General features: G+C 41.6%; 1 protein-coding gene across 1 annotated transcript in view; it reads left to right on the top strand.

Annotated features, from left to right (window-relative positions):
* Positions 1–4,533: 4,533 nt before the first annotated feature.
* Positions 4,534–19,307, top strand: part of ILRUN (inflammation and lipid regulator with UBA-like and NBR1-like domains) — a 92,942-nt gene continuing 78,168 nt past the window's right edge. Inside the window, exon 1 of the mRNA XM_036248080.1 lies at positions 4,534–4,856. Coding sequence (XP_036103973.1) covers positions 4,699–4,856 — 158 coding nt within the window. The 5' untranslated portion in view covers positions 4,534–4,698. The remainder of the gene's footprint in view (positions 4,857–19,307) is intronic.

Raw genomic sequence — 19,307 nt, 5'->3', positions numbered from 1 at the left:
ACATGGTACCTACATACAATGAAATATTATTCAGCCTTAAAAAGGAAGGAAATTCTGACATAGGCAATAACATAGATAAACTTTTAGGACATTGTGTAAAGTGAAGTGAGCCTGTATAAAGTGAAAAGACAAATACTGTATGATTCCACTTATATAAGGTATCTAGAGTAGTCAAATTCATAGAAACAGGAAATAGAATGAGAGTTGCCAGGGACTAGGGGGCGGGGTAAAGGGGAGTTGTTTAATGGGTACAGAGTTTCAGTTTTGCAAGATGAAACTGTTCTGGAAGTAGGTTGTACAGCCATGTGAATATGCTTAACAATACCAAACTGTACACTTAAAAATGATTAAGATGGAAAGTTGTGTGTATGTGTTCTTAATCACAATTAAAACAACAAACATGCCAAAATTATTTTGTCATAATTTGTCCCCTCTGTAACACAAAAAGGTATAAAAGACTGACTTAGAGAAAAGCAAGCTGTTAAACAGTATATATACTATGATCTCTTGTGTTTGTTTAAAAACATGTCACTGCCCTGGCCAGTTTGGCTCAGCAGTTGGAGCATCAGCCTATGAACCAGAGAGTCCCAGGTTCGGTTCCCGCTAGGGGCATGTACAAAAAAAAAAAGTAAAAGACTTAAATGTAAGCCATGAAACCATAAAAATCCTAAAAGAAAACATAGGCAGTAAAATCTTAGACATCTTTCGGAGCAATATTTTGCCAATATGTCTCCAAGGGCAAGGGAAGCATAGGAAAAAATAAACAAATGGGACTCAGACTAAAAAGCTTCTGCACAGCAAAAGAAATCAACAAAATGAAAAGGGAACCCACAGTATGGCAGAATATATTTGCCAATGAATCATCTGATAAGGATTAATCTCCAAAATATATTTTGCCTGTCTGATTAGGCGAAAGTGATACTTTATTGTTGTTTTAATCTATTTATTTAACTATGAGTGACACAATTCATATTTTATTTTTATTTATTTTTTTATCCTCATCCGAGGACATTTTTCCATTTTTTGTTCAGATAGAGTGGGAAGGAGAGAGAGGAAGAGAGAGAAACACCGATGTGAAAGGGACACATCGAGTGGCTGCCACCCGCATGACCAACCAGGGCCGGGGACAAACTGCAACCGAGGTACACGCTCTTAGAGGGAACTGAACCGGAGTCTCTCTGGACCGCAGGCTGACGCTCTAACTGCTGAGCCAAACCAGTCAGGGCCACAATTCATATTTTAATCTGTATATTGGCCATTTGTATTGCTTCTCTTGTGAGTTGCCTGTTTGTGTCCTCATTTTTTTCTACAGAGGTTTCCATTATTTTAAGAGTAGGATGTCCAGCCCTGGCCGGTTTGGCTCAGCAGTTAGAGCGTCGGCCAGTGGACCAGAGAAACATGGGTTCGGTTCCCACTGAGGGCACATACCTCAGTTGCAGTTTGTCCCTGGCCCCGGTTGGGGTCGTGCAGGAGGCAACCACTCAATGTGTCTCTCTCACATCGATGTTTCTCTCTCTCTCTCTCTCCCTCCTTTTCTCCCTCCCACTCTATCTGAAGATAAATGCAAAAATGTCCTCGGGTGAGGATAAAACAAAATCAAAATAAAAATTAAGAGTAGGATGTTCATCCCTAACTACAAACCAAATATTCACTTTATTTTATTCTAAATTATTTTGGTTTCATTTTATGACTTGATTCTTTCTTTGACTTTATCCAGGAGATACTTTATTTTGAATAGAATCTGGAGAATCTCCTGGAATCTAAGGGAAGCCGACCAACCAGGACTCAGGATGGCAGGGATCTGTCTCTTCCATGCCTTCATGTCTAACATCTTTGCTTTTCTCTGCTTCATTTTTAGACAGGCAATATCACCTTTTCATGGGTGCCCCACAAAGGTTTACTTTCTATCAGTCACTTTCAAGTAAACAGAATAGGCCAATTTATTCCACCCACTCATTGAATTCCAATTTCAAGTTTCTGAGAAAGAGACCCTGATTAGTTGATCCTAAGCCAGTTATCTCTCTCTTGGTCAGTCAATGGGGGCTAAAGGATAGGTTTATGTGGGGCAAATATGGCTGCTGGGGGCTACTTAAGAGGTTGTTAATGATTCACAGAGAAAGGAGGTCATCACAGTTTGAATGTAACCCTGTCTTGGGATTTGGAATTAATTTAAATTTCTTACACAAGATCACCAGCCTAAGAAATTCAGAAAGAAACTGGCTGGCCCTGGGCATACACCAGGCAGTGACATATCCAAGCATAGCCCCTGACATAGTTCTGAGATGGTCCGGAGAAGCCCTTTTGGTTTCAATTTCATTTGCAAAATGGAGAGGTTGGACTAGCATTCTAGACACTACCGGTCACTTATTCTAGTTCTGTCTGCTGTTGAAAACATACTCCATTAGGAATCTGAAAGCTGGGTTCTAGAGTTGCTGCTCTGTATTTTTGGACAAGGAATATAAACTTTCTGGATCTCACTTTCCTTACTTGTTTCTTTTGGCTCTTGTATTATGATTTTTAAATCTTTGTCCCCATTCCATCATCCATAAGATTGGGATAATATGTGCTTACCTCTGAGGGAGACTGAACTTTCCTTACTATTAGTGAAATATACCAATATTGTGGTCACCGAAAAACTAGGCCCTGGCAATGATCTAGGCTTTCACACAGATCTCAGAGGCCCAAGAACAGTTTCTTATAGTGTTTACAACTACTGTATGGTATGAGTTTGTAAATAGTATTACTGCAAGGGGTTTTCCATAAGATATTCACACTGGAGGGAGAAAAAAAGTCACCAGAGAGAGAAAGGACAGTCTTTTATTAGGAAAAGACAAAGGACACATATTTCATATTCTAATAGGGGGCCAGAACTTAGAAGAGGGGCCAGGGTAAGAAGTAATTCCTGCCTACTTTTATCAGAGTCTAACCCTTCAGCAATTCCCTCAAGTTTATTGCCACAGTTAACATTTCTTTTTTTTTTTAATCCTCACTGGAGGATACTTTTACATTTATTTTCAGACAGAGCGGGAGGGAGTGAGGGAGGTAGAAAGAGAAACATCCATTGGTTGCGACCCGCATGGTATGTGCCTTTGAGCCTGAACCAGGACTCTTTAGTCTGCAGGCGGAGGCTCTAACCGCTGACCCAAAACCTGCTAGGGCCAGTTAACATTTCTTGAGGGCTTCTTCTGGAGCAGGCACAGTACTGAGCCCATATATTCTTACCTCACTTAATAATCTATCTGTGCAAGTATTATGTTTATTAATAATTGGCAGAATGAGAATTTGAATCTCCAATGGGTGTGATCCCAGAACCCAGGCTTTTAAAGCCACTATGTTTTACTAATTCTTATTTGGTAGTGAGGACAGGAGGTAGAATGCTTTCCCTTTCCAAAACCTCCTAGCATTCTAGACACTACCAATCACTTATTCTAGTTCTTCTGTCTGTTGAAAACATACTCCATTAGGAATCTGAAAGCTGGGTTCTAGAGTTGCTGTTCTGTATTTTTGGACAAGGAAATAAGCTTTCTGGATCTCTTTCCTTACTTGTAAAACAGCTACCTCAAGGCAGGAAACAGGAGACCATTTCCTCTCATCCTTTTCCCCTTTGGATGTAGCAGAGTGGGGCAAATAGTGTTTAAAACCACTTCCTGAAAGAAGGACTGTAAGGAGGTAGACAAGGTGGTCCCTATGCTTACCTTCTCATTCTTTGATCTTGAACCCGGGGCTTGACCAGGTAGGTGTACCTTTTTTAAAACAGAACATTGCAGTCCAAATTCTTGCGACTTAACCTTTATTACGAGAGGGTTGGTCTTAACCAATTACGTGTGGTGTTCGTTTGGACCTGTGACTGACGTTTGCATCAAGGCCTCCTTTACTCCCCCGACTATGTACCGTTGCGTAAGAGAAACAGCTCCGATAAACTGTGGCAACCACCACCGAGGGTGGCCGGGAAACCAAGGATTTACAGCAGAATCCCTCTGGGAAAGCAGCTCTGTAAACTTAGGCAAACAAGTCCTTCCAGCGCGAAGGGCAAAGCCCTGGCTGGGAGGGATGGGTCCCGGGGTACACTTTGGTACTTGACCTTGCCACAGTCTCGGTTCTTCCCGGGACTTCTAGCAGCCGTTTCCTCTCCTCCAAAATGGTGGAGCTGTCCTCGACTGCGAACCGGAAGCTTGTCCCCCAACCCCGGGCTTTAACTCCGCCCCTTGGGGATAGGGGCGGGACGAGGCGATGGTCAATCCAGGAGTCACCCTTCCCCCCATCACCGCTGGGCGGTGCCTTTCCTCCTCACTTCCCACCCCCTCGCTTCACCGCGGTGAGGTCACGCGGGGGACGTCACGGGGTTGTGACGCCACTGAGGGCCGGGCTTCCGGGAGAGGAAGGGGCGGGGCTTAGGCGGGCGACGCTTGCGCAGTGGGCGCGGCGCGGGTGGAGGCGGAGGCGGTGGAGAAGCGAGAGTCGGCAGCGGCGGCGGCGGAGGTGGCGGCTTGGGGGGGGTGGGAGGGGGGGGAGCGCGCGCGCGAGAGTGGCTGAGTGAGTTTACCCGTATGAGGCGGTGAGAGGCCCGGGGCCTACCTCAAAGGAGCGGGGTCGCGGCGCCGCGGCGCCAGCTAGCAGCGGGCCCCCTCTGGTCCCCGGGCCCGGCGGCGCGGCGGCTCGGTTGTGAGGAGGCGGGGAAGCGGGTGTCCGGCCCCAGACATGGAGGGCATGGACGTGGACCTGGACCCCGAGCTAATGCAGAAGTTCAGCTGTCTGGGCACCACCGACAAGGACGTGCTCATCTCCGAGTTCCAGCGGCTGCTCGGCTTCCAGCTCAACCCGGCCGGCTGCGCCTTTTTCCTGGACATGACCAACTGGTGAGCCGGCCCCGCCGCGCCAGCGCTGGCAGCGGCCTCGGGGCCCCGAGGGGAAGGGAAGGGACACGCGAGCCCCGCGGCAGGACGGGCCGGGCGGGCTCTGAGGGGCACCCTCTTTCCGGGGCCGGGAAGGCGTGTGGGGGTGCCCCAGGGGCATGGGAGAAATTTGGGGGCTAAGCAGGCTTGAGAAGACATACGAAGAGGGTTGGGGCCACGGAGGGCAGGAGGGGCGGAAGAGAGGTTGGGGTTAGGGTCCCGAGGTTGTGTGGAGTAGTAGGGGCTGTGGAACGTGGGAAGAGGGGGAAAGACGAGCCTGGGGGCATAGGAGTAGACTTGGGAGGAAGAGGGCTGTGGTGTTGACTAAGAGTAGAAAGCACAGGAAATCTGAAATTGGGGAGTGGAAAAAGCTTCGGGTGTGAAGTAAGGGGCTGAGAAAGACAGGGATGAGGTGAAACTCCGGTGGAGTGTTACGTGCTGTGGAGGGAGGAACCTGGGGCGCGGGAAAGACTTGGGAATTAGCTGCTGAGAAGAACTGGGGTGTGTGTGTGTCCGTCCGTCCGTATCGGTCCGTCCGTCCACGCGAGGACCGACAGGGGAACGGGAAGGATATTATGGGGGAGGACTAGTGAGTATGGTAAGAGAGACGACTCTCTCCGAACAGTTGTGCCAAGGAAGGGGTGGGATCTACCAGCAGATCGGCTAATGGAGGACTGGAGCGTTAGACCTGGGGTCATGTCTGGGAAAAACCTTAGGAAAAGTGAAGGAAAGGAGTTTATCTTGGGGAAGGGAACTTTCTCAGGGGACTGGGGCCCTCTGCTCCAGAATGCTGGAATGGAGAGGGGCTTATCCGAAAGAAAGCTGGGTTGGTAGATGTTTGGGAAAACAGAATTTGATTTAGGCCGGGAATCAAGTGTTTTTAGCTTTGAGTCTCCTGTAGAAGATTGAAATTGGGTCAGAAGACCATGGCACTTTGACTAAAGGAGTGTTTCTGGGCTTTGGACATAGCACTTGCTGTTTTTGATAAGCAAGGCTTCCTCTTGTTCTCTGAGGAGGGATTGTTGGGTTCACTCAGGGTGAGTGAGAAAGTGGAGACCATTAGACTGCCTTTGAAAAGATTTCTAGTAAAGCAACTCATCTTTCTTTGGTCAAAAAGCCATGGGATGAATGCCCTTTGCTCTCTGTGTTGGGCAGTCCCCTGACATGTGGAATCTTGTTTCTCTTGGCATCACTTGTACAGCTAGCCTCCCCTTTATTCCATGTCCATTGAATGCCTCAGGCACTGCCAGAAAAAAGAAGCTGTAAGTCTAGTCTTTATCCCATTCCTCATCTAGTCCTCTCCTGAAAGATGCTCATTTTACTAATGGGAGCCTTGTAGCTGTGACTGCACCAAAGGTGATGTGTGAATTTTTTTCTGTGCAGCATCATTGGTCAGTCCTTTTATTTTATCTTTAAAGTTGATTGTTATAGCAAGAGTGGGATTGAATTTCTAGTTGTTTAGAAAACTCAGGCATTGAATGCAGGAGATAGTCTTTAGAATTAAAGAAGCATTTGTCAGCACCACTTGTATCTTTTATGTCCAGGGTGATCTCAAGCAGGGACTATAACCAAGAGTACTTTTCTGAACACTAACCTATGGTGTTTATTAAATAGAGTGACAGGGATTATTGAAAACACTAAGGAGATATTACTCTGGTGAAATTTAGAAATAAAGCTGTCTTAAAGAGTGTTGTTCTCTCGCCTGCTTTCTTTCCCACCCTAGCTCTTTTTCTTCCTTGTTTACACTAGTTTGAGTATAGGAAACTTGGCATATTGTTCTGCCAGTCTCAAAGGGGGAGGATTATTATTTCTCCCATCCCCTTGTGCGTCTTACCATTTAAACCCTGCCTTAATAAGTTTTCAGTTCTTTAGAGTTGGTATTTATTAGTACAATTATTATGGCTACAAAACCAGTGTAATGAATTTTATATGCTTGAGGTGTGTGTGTGTGTGTGTGTGTGTAACAACTAAGATTGTTTTTAGGTGTTGTGAAAGATGAGGGCCCAGTGTGGATGAGAAAAAAAATAACAAAAATTATTTGCATTATAAAAGTTATTAAACTCAAAGACACAGAGTAGCATATATTCTGATGAGCTGTTATCTCTGTATAAAACAAGGTATGATAAATTTCTGAACAAAGGAACGAACCATTAAGAAAATGTATTCTGGAAAAAAAATTATTCTGGTTTTAAAGCAGTTAGACGTCAGTAAGTAGCTTCTTAGGAATCCAAACAATTAAGTGATCACCCAGTTTTAGGCTACATTATTTTTTGGTTGTAGAAGTCATGTTTTTTATTTTCTTTGATTATAAAATGAAAGATCATTTGCGAACTGAAAGCAGTTAATGCTTATTATTCTCTTCTCATCAAAGCAGTTAGCTCCATAATCCAGTATTGTTTTGATTCTTATGTTGACCTGACTGAATCTGTTTTGTTAGACTTCTGTTTTAAACAAATACACAGTATCATTAATAAAATCTAGTTAAAACAAATACATGCATGGATGCATACTTGGTTAAAATATTTGTGTTGTTTAAGTAAATCTCTAGAATCTAGAAATGTATTGTTTTTAAGTGTCATTTAATGTATAATTTTGGGACCTATTGAGATGGCCTAATACAGGTTGGCAAAAAAGCTCTCAAACTGCTATGGTTAACCTGTTGAATTTAAGATAATTAACATTCCTATGACTTCATAAGTGCCTGCTTCTGGTTGTAATAAATAACCACTATTCAGTTGTCTGATGACTGTTAAAAAGTAATGTGGGCCCGGCCGGTGTGGCTTGGTGGATTGAGCGTCCATCCTCCCATGGACTGAGAGGTCTGGCTTAGATTCCTGGTCAGGACACATGGCTGGGTTGCTGGTTCTATCCCCAGTAGGGGGCATGCAGGAGGCAGCTGATAAATGTATCTCTCTCACATCAATGTTTCTCTCTCTCCCTTCTTCTCTCTCTAAAAAATCAATGAAAACATATTAAAATAATGTGGTAAATTAAAAATTATTTTAAGCCCCGTCCAAGTGGCTCAGTTGATTGGAGAGTACACCAAAAATGTTTCAGGTTCAATCACCCGGTCTGGATGTCCCCCCCCCCCCCTTTTTTTTAAATCCTTAACCGAGGACACTTTTGCATTTATCTACAGATAGAGTGGGAGGCAGAGAAGGAGGAAGAGAGAGAGAAACATCGATGTGAGAGAGACACATTGACAGGTCGCCACCCGCACGACCCAGCTGGGGCCGGGGACAAACTGTAACTGAGGTATATGCCCCCAGTGGGAAATGAACCTGGGACTCTCCGGTCCGCGAGCCAACACTCTAACCGCTGAGCCAAACCGGCCAGGGCTCCCTCCTTCCTCTTAAAAAGCAATAGAAAACATATCCTCAGGTGAGGACTAAAAAAAATATATACAGGGGGTGGGGTGTGTGTGTACATACATTCCCCCCCCCCCCTCACCTGAGGATATTTTTCCATTGATTTGTTCTTCTTTTAGATAGAGTGTGAGGGAAGGAGGAGGGATGGAGAGAGAGAAGCATTGATGTAAGAGAGAGACACATCAGTTGGTCGCCTCTTGCACAACCCAGACCCTGGCTTGGATTGAACCCAGGTACATGCCCTTGACTGGGAATCAAACCGGAGGCCTTTCAGTCCGAGGGCTGACATGCTAACCACTGAGCCAAACCAGCTAGGGCAAAATATATATATTTTTAAAAGAAGGCCATGAGTTTTCTAAAATAGTGGAAAGACTGTTTTTGTTTTCCAAAGTAAGACTTTTGTTGATAACTTTCTAAGAAGTTGTTGAAAAACTGACTTAAATTGAATGTTTTGGCCTTGTAAATTTTCTACCCTGTAAACACAGATTATTTTTTTCTTAGTGTTAGGTTGGATATGCATTATGTAGATATTTCTATTTATTTAATTTAGAACCAAGTATTGTTTCAGTTTAAACATTTTTGGCCCTGGCCAGTTTGGCTCAGTGGTTGGAGCATCGGCCTGCAGACCAGAGAGTCCTGGGTTCAGTTCCCACTAGGGGCACATACCAAAAAAAAATTAAATTAAGTGAAAAAAATAAACATTTTTGTAGAGTTTATGCTTAAGCTGACAACTATACTGCTGAAAATGGGTGGAATTGCCTCAAACAATAGTAGTCAATTTTCAGTTCCTAATTTATAAGTACATATAATGAATAAATGCTATAGTGAAAAAACTCAGTATCTGAATGCAAACTGAAATAACTTGTAGATTAGTATATCTTTCTATAACTGGAATATCTTTTTTTATTGAATTTATTGAAGTGACATTGGTTAATAAAATTATATAGGTTTCAGGTATACAATTCTATAATATGTCATCTGTATATTATATTGTGCATTCACCATCCTAAGACAAGTCTCCTTCCATCACTGTTTATGCCCCCTACACTCTATTCTACCTTCCTCCACTCTAGGTGGAATATCTTTCAGAGACACTATTGGGCTGTGAATATAGAACCTGGAATTCTAACACTGGAAGTTGGTTTAAGAGATTCTGTAGTTCATTCCAGTTTCTCCTGCAGAATTGCATAGAACCCCCTTCCAAGACAGTTTATTCTTGTGTCCCTGAGGACAGATTTGCTTGATACCTCATTATAGTGTTTAATTACTTTTCTAGTTAGAATTATGTAAAAAAAAAAGTCTCTCAAAGTACAACTTAAGCTTTTTTTATTTGCTTATGTTCACTTTAGAGATGGAGAGTATCTTATGAACACTACCTTTAAGGGTCCAGAAAGCTTCTATTCACATTACTAAAAATTTCTGCCCAGCCGGTGTGGCTCAGTAGTTGAGCGTCAACCCATGCACCAAAGAGGTCGCTGGTTCGATACCTGGTCAGGGCACATACCCAGGTTGTGGGCCAAATACCCAGTGAGGGCATGCAGGAGGTGGCCAGTTATTCTCTCTCGTCAATGTTTCTCTCTCTCTCTCTCTCCCCCTCCCCCCCTCTCTAAAATCAATAAAGAAAACAAAAAAACCAAATTACTAAAATTTTCCAACCATTTATAATGTAAACAAATTTAATTTAATGGCTTCTTGCCCTTTAACGTAGTCTAATACACATATATGTTCTTTTCAGGGGTAACTAACAGGAGTCAGAGGAGAGCTTACATATGATTTTTTAAAAATTATGGTAAAATATACATAAAATATCATTTAAACCTGTATGTGTACAGTTCATTATTAAGATTTTAAATTTACTTCTGGTTTTTAAAGTCATTTGTCTTTTACAATTTTTATTTTATTGTTTATTGATTTTAGAGAGCGGGAGAGGAAGGGGAGGGAGAGAGAGAAAGAACATTGATTTGTTGTGCATTCACTGGTTGCTTATATGTGCCCTGACTAGAGATCGAATCCAAAACCTTGGTATATTGGGATGACCCTCTAATCAACTGAGTTTCCTGGCCAGGGCTCTATGTTATGTTTTTAAAGTGAGTTATACTTTGGCATTTATGACAAGAGGCAAGTACAGGTGATACTCTAGATTTTTAGAGGACATTAACTTAGGAGTTAATACTGGCCTTATTTCTCAGTATAGGTATAAATAAAATGTCTTTCACTGGCGTATAGACAACATTAACTGTTTCTCTCCTTTCTATTCATTAGGCTAGGGCTTTGCAGTTTTGGTGTTGCAACATCTTAGATTGCCTCCAGGTATCTTCAGGAAGCATTGTATAGGTTTTTGGAATACTGTATATGTGTGCCCATCGTGGATGGAACAGGTGTTTTCTAGAAAAGTAGGGAAAGAACATTTTTGCAAAACAGTATCCTATTGACTATATCAACATTTTCAGAAGCAATAAAATAAAGTTATAACTACTATGCAATGAAGCTAAATCAGAATCTAGATGTGAAAATCTGGTGTACCTCTTATCAGATCTCACAGTGCCTCCCCTGCCTGATCTTAATCCATTTCTCAGTCACTTGCATGCTAAATGAGTTTCTGATTCACACTCTGGTTTACATGTATGAATCTAGGAAAAGTCCCTTTTTGACACATAAAATTTTCTATTAATACTGGTTTTCTTTAAAAATGTGTGTCAAGCAGCAATTTGAGGAAGGAAGTAGGGAAAGATTGTATAACATTCAGTGATAGAGTGTTGTACACTTCATTGCATTTTTAGAAGGTTGGGAGTTTTTGCTCTGGACATTCTTTTTTTTTATCCTCACCTGAGGACATTTTTGGATATATTTTGTTTAGATAGAGTGGGAGGGAGAGAGAGAGAGAGAAACATCGACGTGAAAGGTACACATCGAGTGGTTGCCACCCACACGACCCAACCAGGGCCGAAGACAAACTGCAACCAAGGTACGTGCCCTTAGTGGGAACTGAACCCGGGTCCTCCAGACCGCTGGCCAATGCTCCAACCGCTGAGCCAAACCGGCCAGGGCTGCTCTGGACATTCTTTCCACTTTTTTGGGGTCTTTGTCTAGTGCCACACACAAATTCGGACCCTGGGTATAATATAAAATAGTGTACAAATAGAGCGTACAGATTAATTTTAGTTTTAAAGCAATACAGTAAAAAAGTACATTGTTGTCCTGCAGGAAGTCTTTTTACTGTCCTATTGCAATGGGACTTGGATTTCTGATCATATATCAACCCAGAACCAATCTCCATTATAGCTAGGGTCAGTGGAGGTGATTTCTCTACCACTTCTCATCTTCCCACTCTTCTCCTGTCCCCCAGATGTATCTAGCACATAACAGCAAAAACTATCAACCAGACAATATTTAAATAAATGTATTTTGGATAGACCCTAGCAGATAGTGCAGTAAAAAGCAGAACACAGCCTCTTTTTTTTTTTTATCCTCACCTGAGGACATTTTTCCACTTTTTTATGCAGATAGAGTGGGAGGGAGAGAGAGAAACATCGATGTGAAAGGGACACATCAAGTGGCTGCCACCCGCACGACCAGCCAGGGCCGGGGACAAACTGCAACTGAGGTATGTGCCCCTAGCGGGAACCGATCCTGGGTCTCTCTGGACCGCAGGCTGACGCTCATTTTTCCACTTTTGTTCAGATAGAGTGGGGGGGGGGGGCATCTACGTGAAAGGGACATGCCAAGTGGCTGCCTCCCGCATGACCCCAACCAGGGTCAGGGATGAATCACAACTGAGGTACCTGCCATTGACCAGAATCGAACCTGAGACTCATTGGTCCACAGGCCGACACTAACCGCTAAGTCAAACCGGCCAGGGCCACAGCCTCTCTTTTAATTTGTTCTCTAATAAGAAAAGAACAAGTTTCAGGATAATAAGAAGGAAACATTCGTATGTAAATACTGAATTGAGTGAGTAAAATGTGCCCTGGCCAGTGTGGATCAGTTGATTGGGCATCTTCCCTTGCACTGAAGGGTTGCTGGTTTGATTCCTGGTCAGGGCACATGCCCAAGCTTTGGGCTCATTCCCTGGGGTGGGGGGTTGGGTGGCATGCAGGAGACAGCTGATCCATGTTTTGCTCTTGCATCTCTCTCTCTCCCTCCCTTCTTCCCTCTCTCTCTCCCTCTCCAAAAATAAAAAATTCCTTTTTAAAAAATGAGTAAAATGTTAGAATAGATAGGAATGGACCAAATGGAATAGAACCAATGATTCATAAGGATTGAGTGCCTGCTATGGGCAAATTGCCTTCTTAGAAGTTAAGCTTTGAAAAATGGTTGGGGGGTTTGAATTGATGGAAAAGCAGTAGGTTATAGATAGAGAGTATTTCCTGAGTGGAATTAGGGAGGAAGGAGCAGGTAGAGCAGGGCCATCTAGAAAACTGGTTTGGCTAGAAAATGGTTAACAGGATTAATGGTAACCGGACATGGAGCTTATTTTTATTTTTGGATTGGAGTCTTATTGATGGTTTAAAAATTTTTTTTAATTTTACTTTTCAGTTACAATTTACATTCAGTATTATTTTATGTTAGTTTCAGGTATACAGCATAGTGGTTAGACAATCATACACTGACAAAGTGTTCAAGAACCCCCACTCTTGATATTTTCAGTAACTACCTGGCACCATACAGAGTCATTACAACACTGTTTACTCTATTTCCTCTGCTGTGTTTTACATGACCACTCTGTAACTGCCAGCTCGTACTTCTTTTATTTATTTATTTCTTTTTAATTTTTAATTTTATTTTTGTTACAGATGTTTCTCCTTTTTCACCCCATTGACACACTCCTCCCCATCCCCCCTGCCCTGTCCCCGGCTTTGTTGTCCATGTCCATTGGTTATGCGTACATGTATATAAGTTCTGTAGTTTATCTCTTCCCTTCCCCCATCACCCCCTCTTCTGAGGGTTGTCAGTCTGTACCCTACTTCCATGTTTCTGGGTCTACCCTATTCCTCAGACTGTTATGCTCATTGTATTCCACAAATATAGTATTTGTCTTTTTCTGCTTGGCTTGTTTCACTAAGGATAATACTTTCCAGGTCTCTCCATGCTGTCTCAAAGGATAAGAGATCTTTTTTTATTTCTTAGAGCTGCATAGTACTCCATTGTGTATATGTACCACTGCTTTTTTATCCATTCATCTACTCATGGACACGGGCTGTTTCCAGATCTTAGCTATTGTAAATAGTGCTGCTACAAACATGGGGGTACATATATTCTTTCTGTTTGGTGTTTCAGGCTTCTTAGGGTATATTCTTAGAAGTGGGATCACTGGGTCAATGGAAGTTCAATTTTTAACTTTTTGAGTTAACACCATATTGTTTTTCATAGTGGCTGCACCAGTCTGCATTCCCACCAGCAGTGTACTAGAGTCCCCTTTTCTCCACACCCTTGCCAACACTTGTTTGATGATCCAGCTTGCACTTCTTAATCCCTTTATTTTTTTCACCAGTCATCCCCCAGTCCCTCTCCCCTCAGGCAGCCATCAGTTTGTTCTCTATATCTATGAGTTTGTTTATATTTTGTTTGCTCATTTATATTGTTTTTTAGATTTCACATGTAAGTGAAATATATGGTATTTGTCTTTTTTTTTGCTTTACTTCACTTAGCATATACCCTCTAGGTCCATCCATGTTGTTGCAAATGGTAGTATTTCATTCATTCTTTTTTTTTTCCACCCCTTACCCAAGGATATGGTATGTATGTATGTATTTATGTATTTTTTTATTTTTTATCCTCACCCGAGGACATTTTTTTTTTTTTTTTATCCTCACCCGAGGACATTTTTCCATTTTTTGTTCAGGTAGAGTGGGAGGGAGAGAGAGGAACAGAGAGAGAGAGAGAGAAACATCGATGTGAAAGGGACACATCGAGTGGCTGCCACCTGCACAACCGACCAGGGCCGGGGACAAACTGCAACCGAGGTACGCGCCCTTAGCGGGAACCGAACCCGGGTCTCTCAGGACCGCAGGCCGACGTCCGAGGACATTTTTTGATATTTTGTTCAGATAGAGTGGGAGGGATAGAGAGAAACATCGCCGTGAAAGGGACACATCGAGTGGTTGCCACCTACACGACCCAACCAGTAGCCGGGGACAAACTGCAACCGAGGTACGTGCCCTTAGTGGGAACCGAACCCGTGTCTCTCTGGACTGCAGGCTAACGCTCTAACCGCTGAGCCAAACCGGCCAGGGCGAGGATATGGTTTTTAAAAAAATGATTTTTAGAGCGAGAGAGAAACATCAACATGAAAGAGAAACATCCATTCATTGCCTCCTATACACTCCCTACCAGGGATCGGACTGGAAACCTGGGTATGTGCCCTGAGAATTGAACCCGCAAGCCTTTGGTGTACAAGATGATGCTCCAACCAACTGAACAACCCAGTCAGGGCTATTTCATTCTTTTGTTGTTGTTAATCCTCACTTGAGGATATTTTTCTATTGCTTTTTTAGATAGACTGGAAGTGGGGGGGGGGAGACAGAGAGAAAGACACATCCACATTGATTGGTTTCCTCCAGCACATCTCCCATCAGGGCCTGGGAAACCTATATCCCAGGCACGTGCCCTTGATGGGGATCTACCCTGAGACCCTTTGATCTGCCGGCCCTGGCTCTTACTGCTGAGCCAAACAGGCCAGGGCCCACCACAGCCTTTTTATCTACTTGGGAATATTGATTTTTTTAAAAAATTGAGGTGAAATTGACATAAAATTAATCCATGGTAAAGTGGCATTTAGTGTATTTATAGTGTAGTGTAACAACCATTTCTGTGTATCCAAAACATTTTTCGTCACCCCAAAAGTAAACCCAACTTGCTTCCCTGTCAACCACTAATCTGATTGCTTTCTCTATGGATGTACCTATTCTGGACATTTCATATGAAGAATAAATGGAACCAGATGATATTTTTTATTTTATGTTTGTCTTTCAAGGTTCATTTATGTTGTATAGCATGTATTAGTACTTCATTTCTTTTTATTGGTGAACAATATTACAGTGTATGGTTATACTTCATTTTGTCCATTCTTTTGTTGGTGAACATTTAAGCCATTTATTTATTTATTTTTTGCATTTGTCTTCAGATAGAGTTGGAGAGAGAGGGAGGAAGAGAGAGAGAGAAACATTGATGTGAGAAAGACACGCAGAGTGGTTGCCACCCTCACAACCCCAACCGGGCCGGGGACAAACCACAACCGAGGTACGTGCTCCCAGCGGGAACTGAACCTGGGCCTCTCCAGTCCATCTGGCTGATGCTCTAACCGCTGAGCCAAACCAGCCAGGGCTATTTAAGTAATTTAAATCCACTTTTTGGCTCTTATGTATAATGCTGCTATGAGCATGTGTGTACATGTATTTCCTTGAGTACCTGTTTTCAGTTCTTTTGGGTATATACCTAACAGTTGAGTTGTTGGGTCTTATGGTAATTCTATGTTTAACATTTGAGGAACCGCCAAACTTTTCCATAGTGGCTGAATCATTTTATATTACCCCTAGCAGTGTATGAGGGTCTGTCCCAGTTTTTCCACACCCTTACCAACACCAACACTTGTTTTCCTTTTTTTTTAATCCTCACCTGAGGACACTTTGCATTTATCTTCAGCTAGAGCGGGAGGGAGAGAGGGAGTAAGAGAGAGAGAGAGACATTGATGCGAGAGAGACACATCTAGTGGTTGCCATCCACATGACCCCAACCGGAGCGGGGGACAAACTGCAACCATGCCCCTAGCGGGAACCAAACCCGGGCCTTTCCAGTCCATGGGCTGATGCTCTAACCACTGAGCAAAACCGGCCAGGGCCCTTTGCATGCTTTTAAATTGGATTATTTGTCTTTTTGTTGCTCGGTTGTAAGAGTTTTTTACATATTTTGGATACTAGACTCCTATATGTGATTTGCAAATATTTTCTCCCATTTGGTAGGTGTCTCTCATTTTCTTGATAATGTCCTTTGATACACAAATGTTTTTAATTTTGATGTGGTCCAATTTATCTAATTTTTTGTTGTTGCTTGTGCTTTTGGTATTATATTTAATCCATTGCCAAGCCAAGGTTATGAAGATTTGCTTCTGTGTTTTCTTCTAAGAGTTTAATGGTTTTTGTTCTTATATTTAGGTCCATTTTGAGTTAATTTTTGTATATGGTGTGAGGTAGGAGTCCAACTTCATTCTATGGAGTTTAATTTTGGTCATGGTATATGCTCTGGGACTGGCTTCTCATTAACTCTGCATTAAACATATTCTTCACTTGTATTAAGTGTATATTTTAGTTTCTTTAGCTGTCACTAAAAATTGGGCCAGAAAAGACTGCAGATTTTCTGATGGGGAGGAAGAACATATGGATGGTCTGTTAGGTACCCCAAACTAAATGTGTTTAAAAGGTCAATTTATCCTCTTCCCCATCCTCAACCAGCTTTTCTTTCTGACTTTTCCCTGTTTTATTAATAGTTCCATTGTTGCCCCAAACATTAGGCTTGAACTGAGTTATTTCCAATGCCTTCTCTTTCCTGGACACCCCAGATCACTTGCCAACCTAAACCCAGTTCATTTTCACTCTGCAGTACACCTCCCAACCGTTTTTTTTTCCATTCCTCGTGCTGCCACTTGAGTTTGTAGATTGTGTTACCACTTAAACAAGGTAACATAGGAAATGTCACAAATTGGTTTTCTACACCTGGCTTTCATCTTTCTAGTCCATTTTGTGGACATATCACCACCAGAACAGTCTTTCTAAGTCACAGCTTTGATCTAGGCTCTTTTCTCAGAAACCTGTAACAGTTGTGTACCAGATAGAGAACAAGAGAGCTTTAGCTTGACATTCAGTGTCCTCCAAAGATTGATTCCAACTTGTCTGCCTCTACATTTCTGTCTCTGTGCTGGATTCCTGCTTTTCTGTGTCCCATTAAAGCTGGTCTGCTGCTCATTTCCCACATATATTTTTGCTTCCCCAATATTAAACTTTTTTTCTTCTATCTAGAATGCTACCCTTTCCTCTCTTTATGTCATGAAATCCTTTTGCTTTTTATAACATTTATCCTATGTGATGTACACCCCTTAATGGCCTTTGCTTCTTCCTAGTATCCGATACAATGCTTTGTATATAGTAGATGCTCAGCAGATATTTGTTGAGGTAGTGAATGAGGAGATGGGAGTAAAGGTGTCATTTTAATGGAAATGTTGAAGTCTAGTGCTATTAAAAGAAACAAAGTCCTACAAATTAAGCTCCTTTTTCAGTTTTTTTTGTTTGTAGGTTTAATTTGAGCATGAGATTTAAATGTTGCTAATAGTTTCTAATGACTTGAAAGGAAATTAAAATTTAAGTAACAATAAGAATACTGTCTGGAAGCAATTTGAGCCCTCTGAAGATTGGCCCTGTCTTATTTATATACCTATTTTTCTTGTACTGAATTTTCTTTGTAATTTAGTTTATGAGAGAATTTATTATTCAGAAAAATTAGGTATCATTTTGTTCTTTAGGTGTGAATGGAGAATAGTATTTTGTAAGCTCTCTAAAGTTCTCTTTGATCTTTGCCAGTGAGTTTCATTGAAGAAAAACTTTAAATAGTAATATAAGCACATAATAAGTTCAAAAAGTGTAAAGATTCTAAACAGATATTGCAAACCAAGATGCCTATAGTTGCCAGGTGGGGAACATGAACAATTGAGGATCCCTGATTCTTGCCTTAAGTCAAATATTGTCATGCTGGAATGGGGGCCCTGTGTTCTTAGATCCCACCTCCAAGAGCCAGAAATTCAGATTTTTATGGGAAATTTCCTGATTTTCAAATTTTGACAACCAATTTAAATATTTTAAAAACACTGTGTGGGCCAAAATAAAGCATATCCATAGGTAGGATGTGGTCTTTGGACCAGTAATTTGCAACCTTTGGACTAAAACTGAAAAGCAAAAATCTCCTCTCCTTTCCTGATATGACCACTACTATTTCTTTTGTACCTTTTAGAGAATTTCCATGCCTATAGAATTCTGCATATATATGGTATACACACACACACACACACACACACACTTAGAGAATTGTCTTTTCATATGTATTTATAAAATTATTTTATCAACAATGGTATTGCAGTGTGAATAATTGTTTTTCCTATTTAGAGTAGTGGGTACCATGGCCCTTGTACCTCCCTTGCTTCCGTGGGAAGGGAAATTAGTTGTCAAGGTACTTGGATAGGCTGATCAAATAGATTTTTAAAATTAACAATGCAGAGGTGGACTTTGGTCTCTTCAAATACAGTAGAATTCCTTCACTGTATTAAGCAACAGGCTGTCATCCAGTAATTACATATAATTATTGAACTTTGTTTTGCTGTGTTAAGAGCAAATTGTGTTAAATAAACTATCTAGTAATGAGTTCATCTGAATTTACTTAAGAGAATCTGTCAGGTAAGTTGAACTTTTTACGGACCCAAATTACATCAAGACTGAAACTAACTGAAGAGGTTTAACTCTTATTAATAAATCACTTGTGCAGATGAAATTAATACATTTTTCACTTGTTGGAAGGGTAGTTAATTTTGTAAGTGGTTTTTCTAATGATTGCCAAAGTAAATGTATGTCTTGGGAGGGGGAACAGCTTATCTCAAATATGGAACACAACCCCACTGAATTTACTAAAAGACTCATTTTAAAACACAAACAGTTGTATTTTCTTAGTGTTTGAGCCCTAGGTCTGTAAAGTGTTTCTGAGGGTTCTAACACTTGAATTATTATGATTGAGGTCAGTGATTTACAGCCTATTATGGAGCAACAGCCTACTAATGATTGATTGAATGATACACGATGTCCTTCTAAAGTGCTTTGTCATCAGCATTTATTTTCTGAAGTAAATTTTGCTTTTTAATACTTTGATAACAGGCTTTGAAAGAGTGGAAATAACTGGCTGAGGGGATAGGGTTTGCATACAACTATAATTGGTAGTGACTACCTTTTAAAATTTTCTAAAATTTAAAAATAATATTTATAATAGTGTGTCATAGCAAAACTGTCATAATAAA

Source organism: Molossus molossus, unplaced genomic scaffold (genome assembly GCF_014108415.1).
Source record: "Molossus molossus isolate mMolMol1 unplaced genomic scaffold, mMolMol1.p scaffold_m16_p_8, whole genome shotgun sequence".
Classification (NCBI taxonomy): domain Eukaryota; kingdom Metazoa; phylum Chordata; class Mammalia; order Chiroptera; family Molossidae; genus Molossus; species Molossus molossus.
The sequence above is the reverse complement of the archived record's forward strand: the minus strand, read 5'-3'. Positions and strand labels throughout refer to the sequence as shown.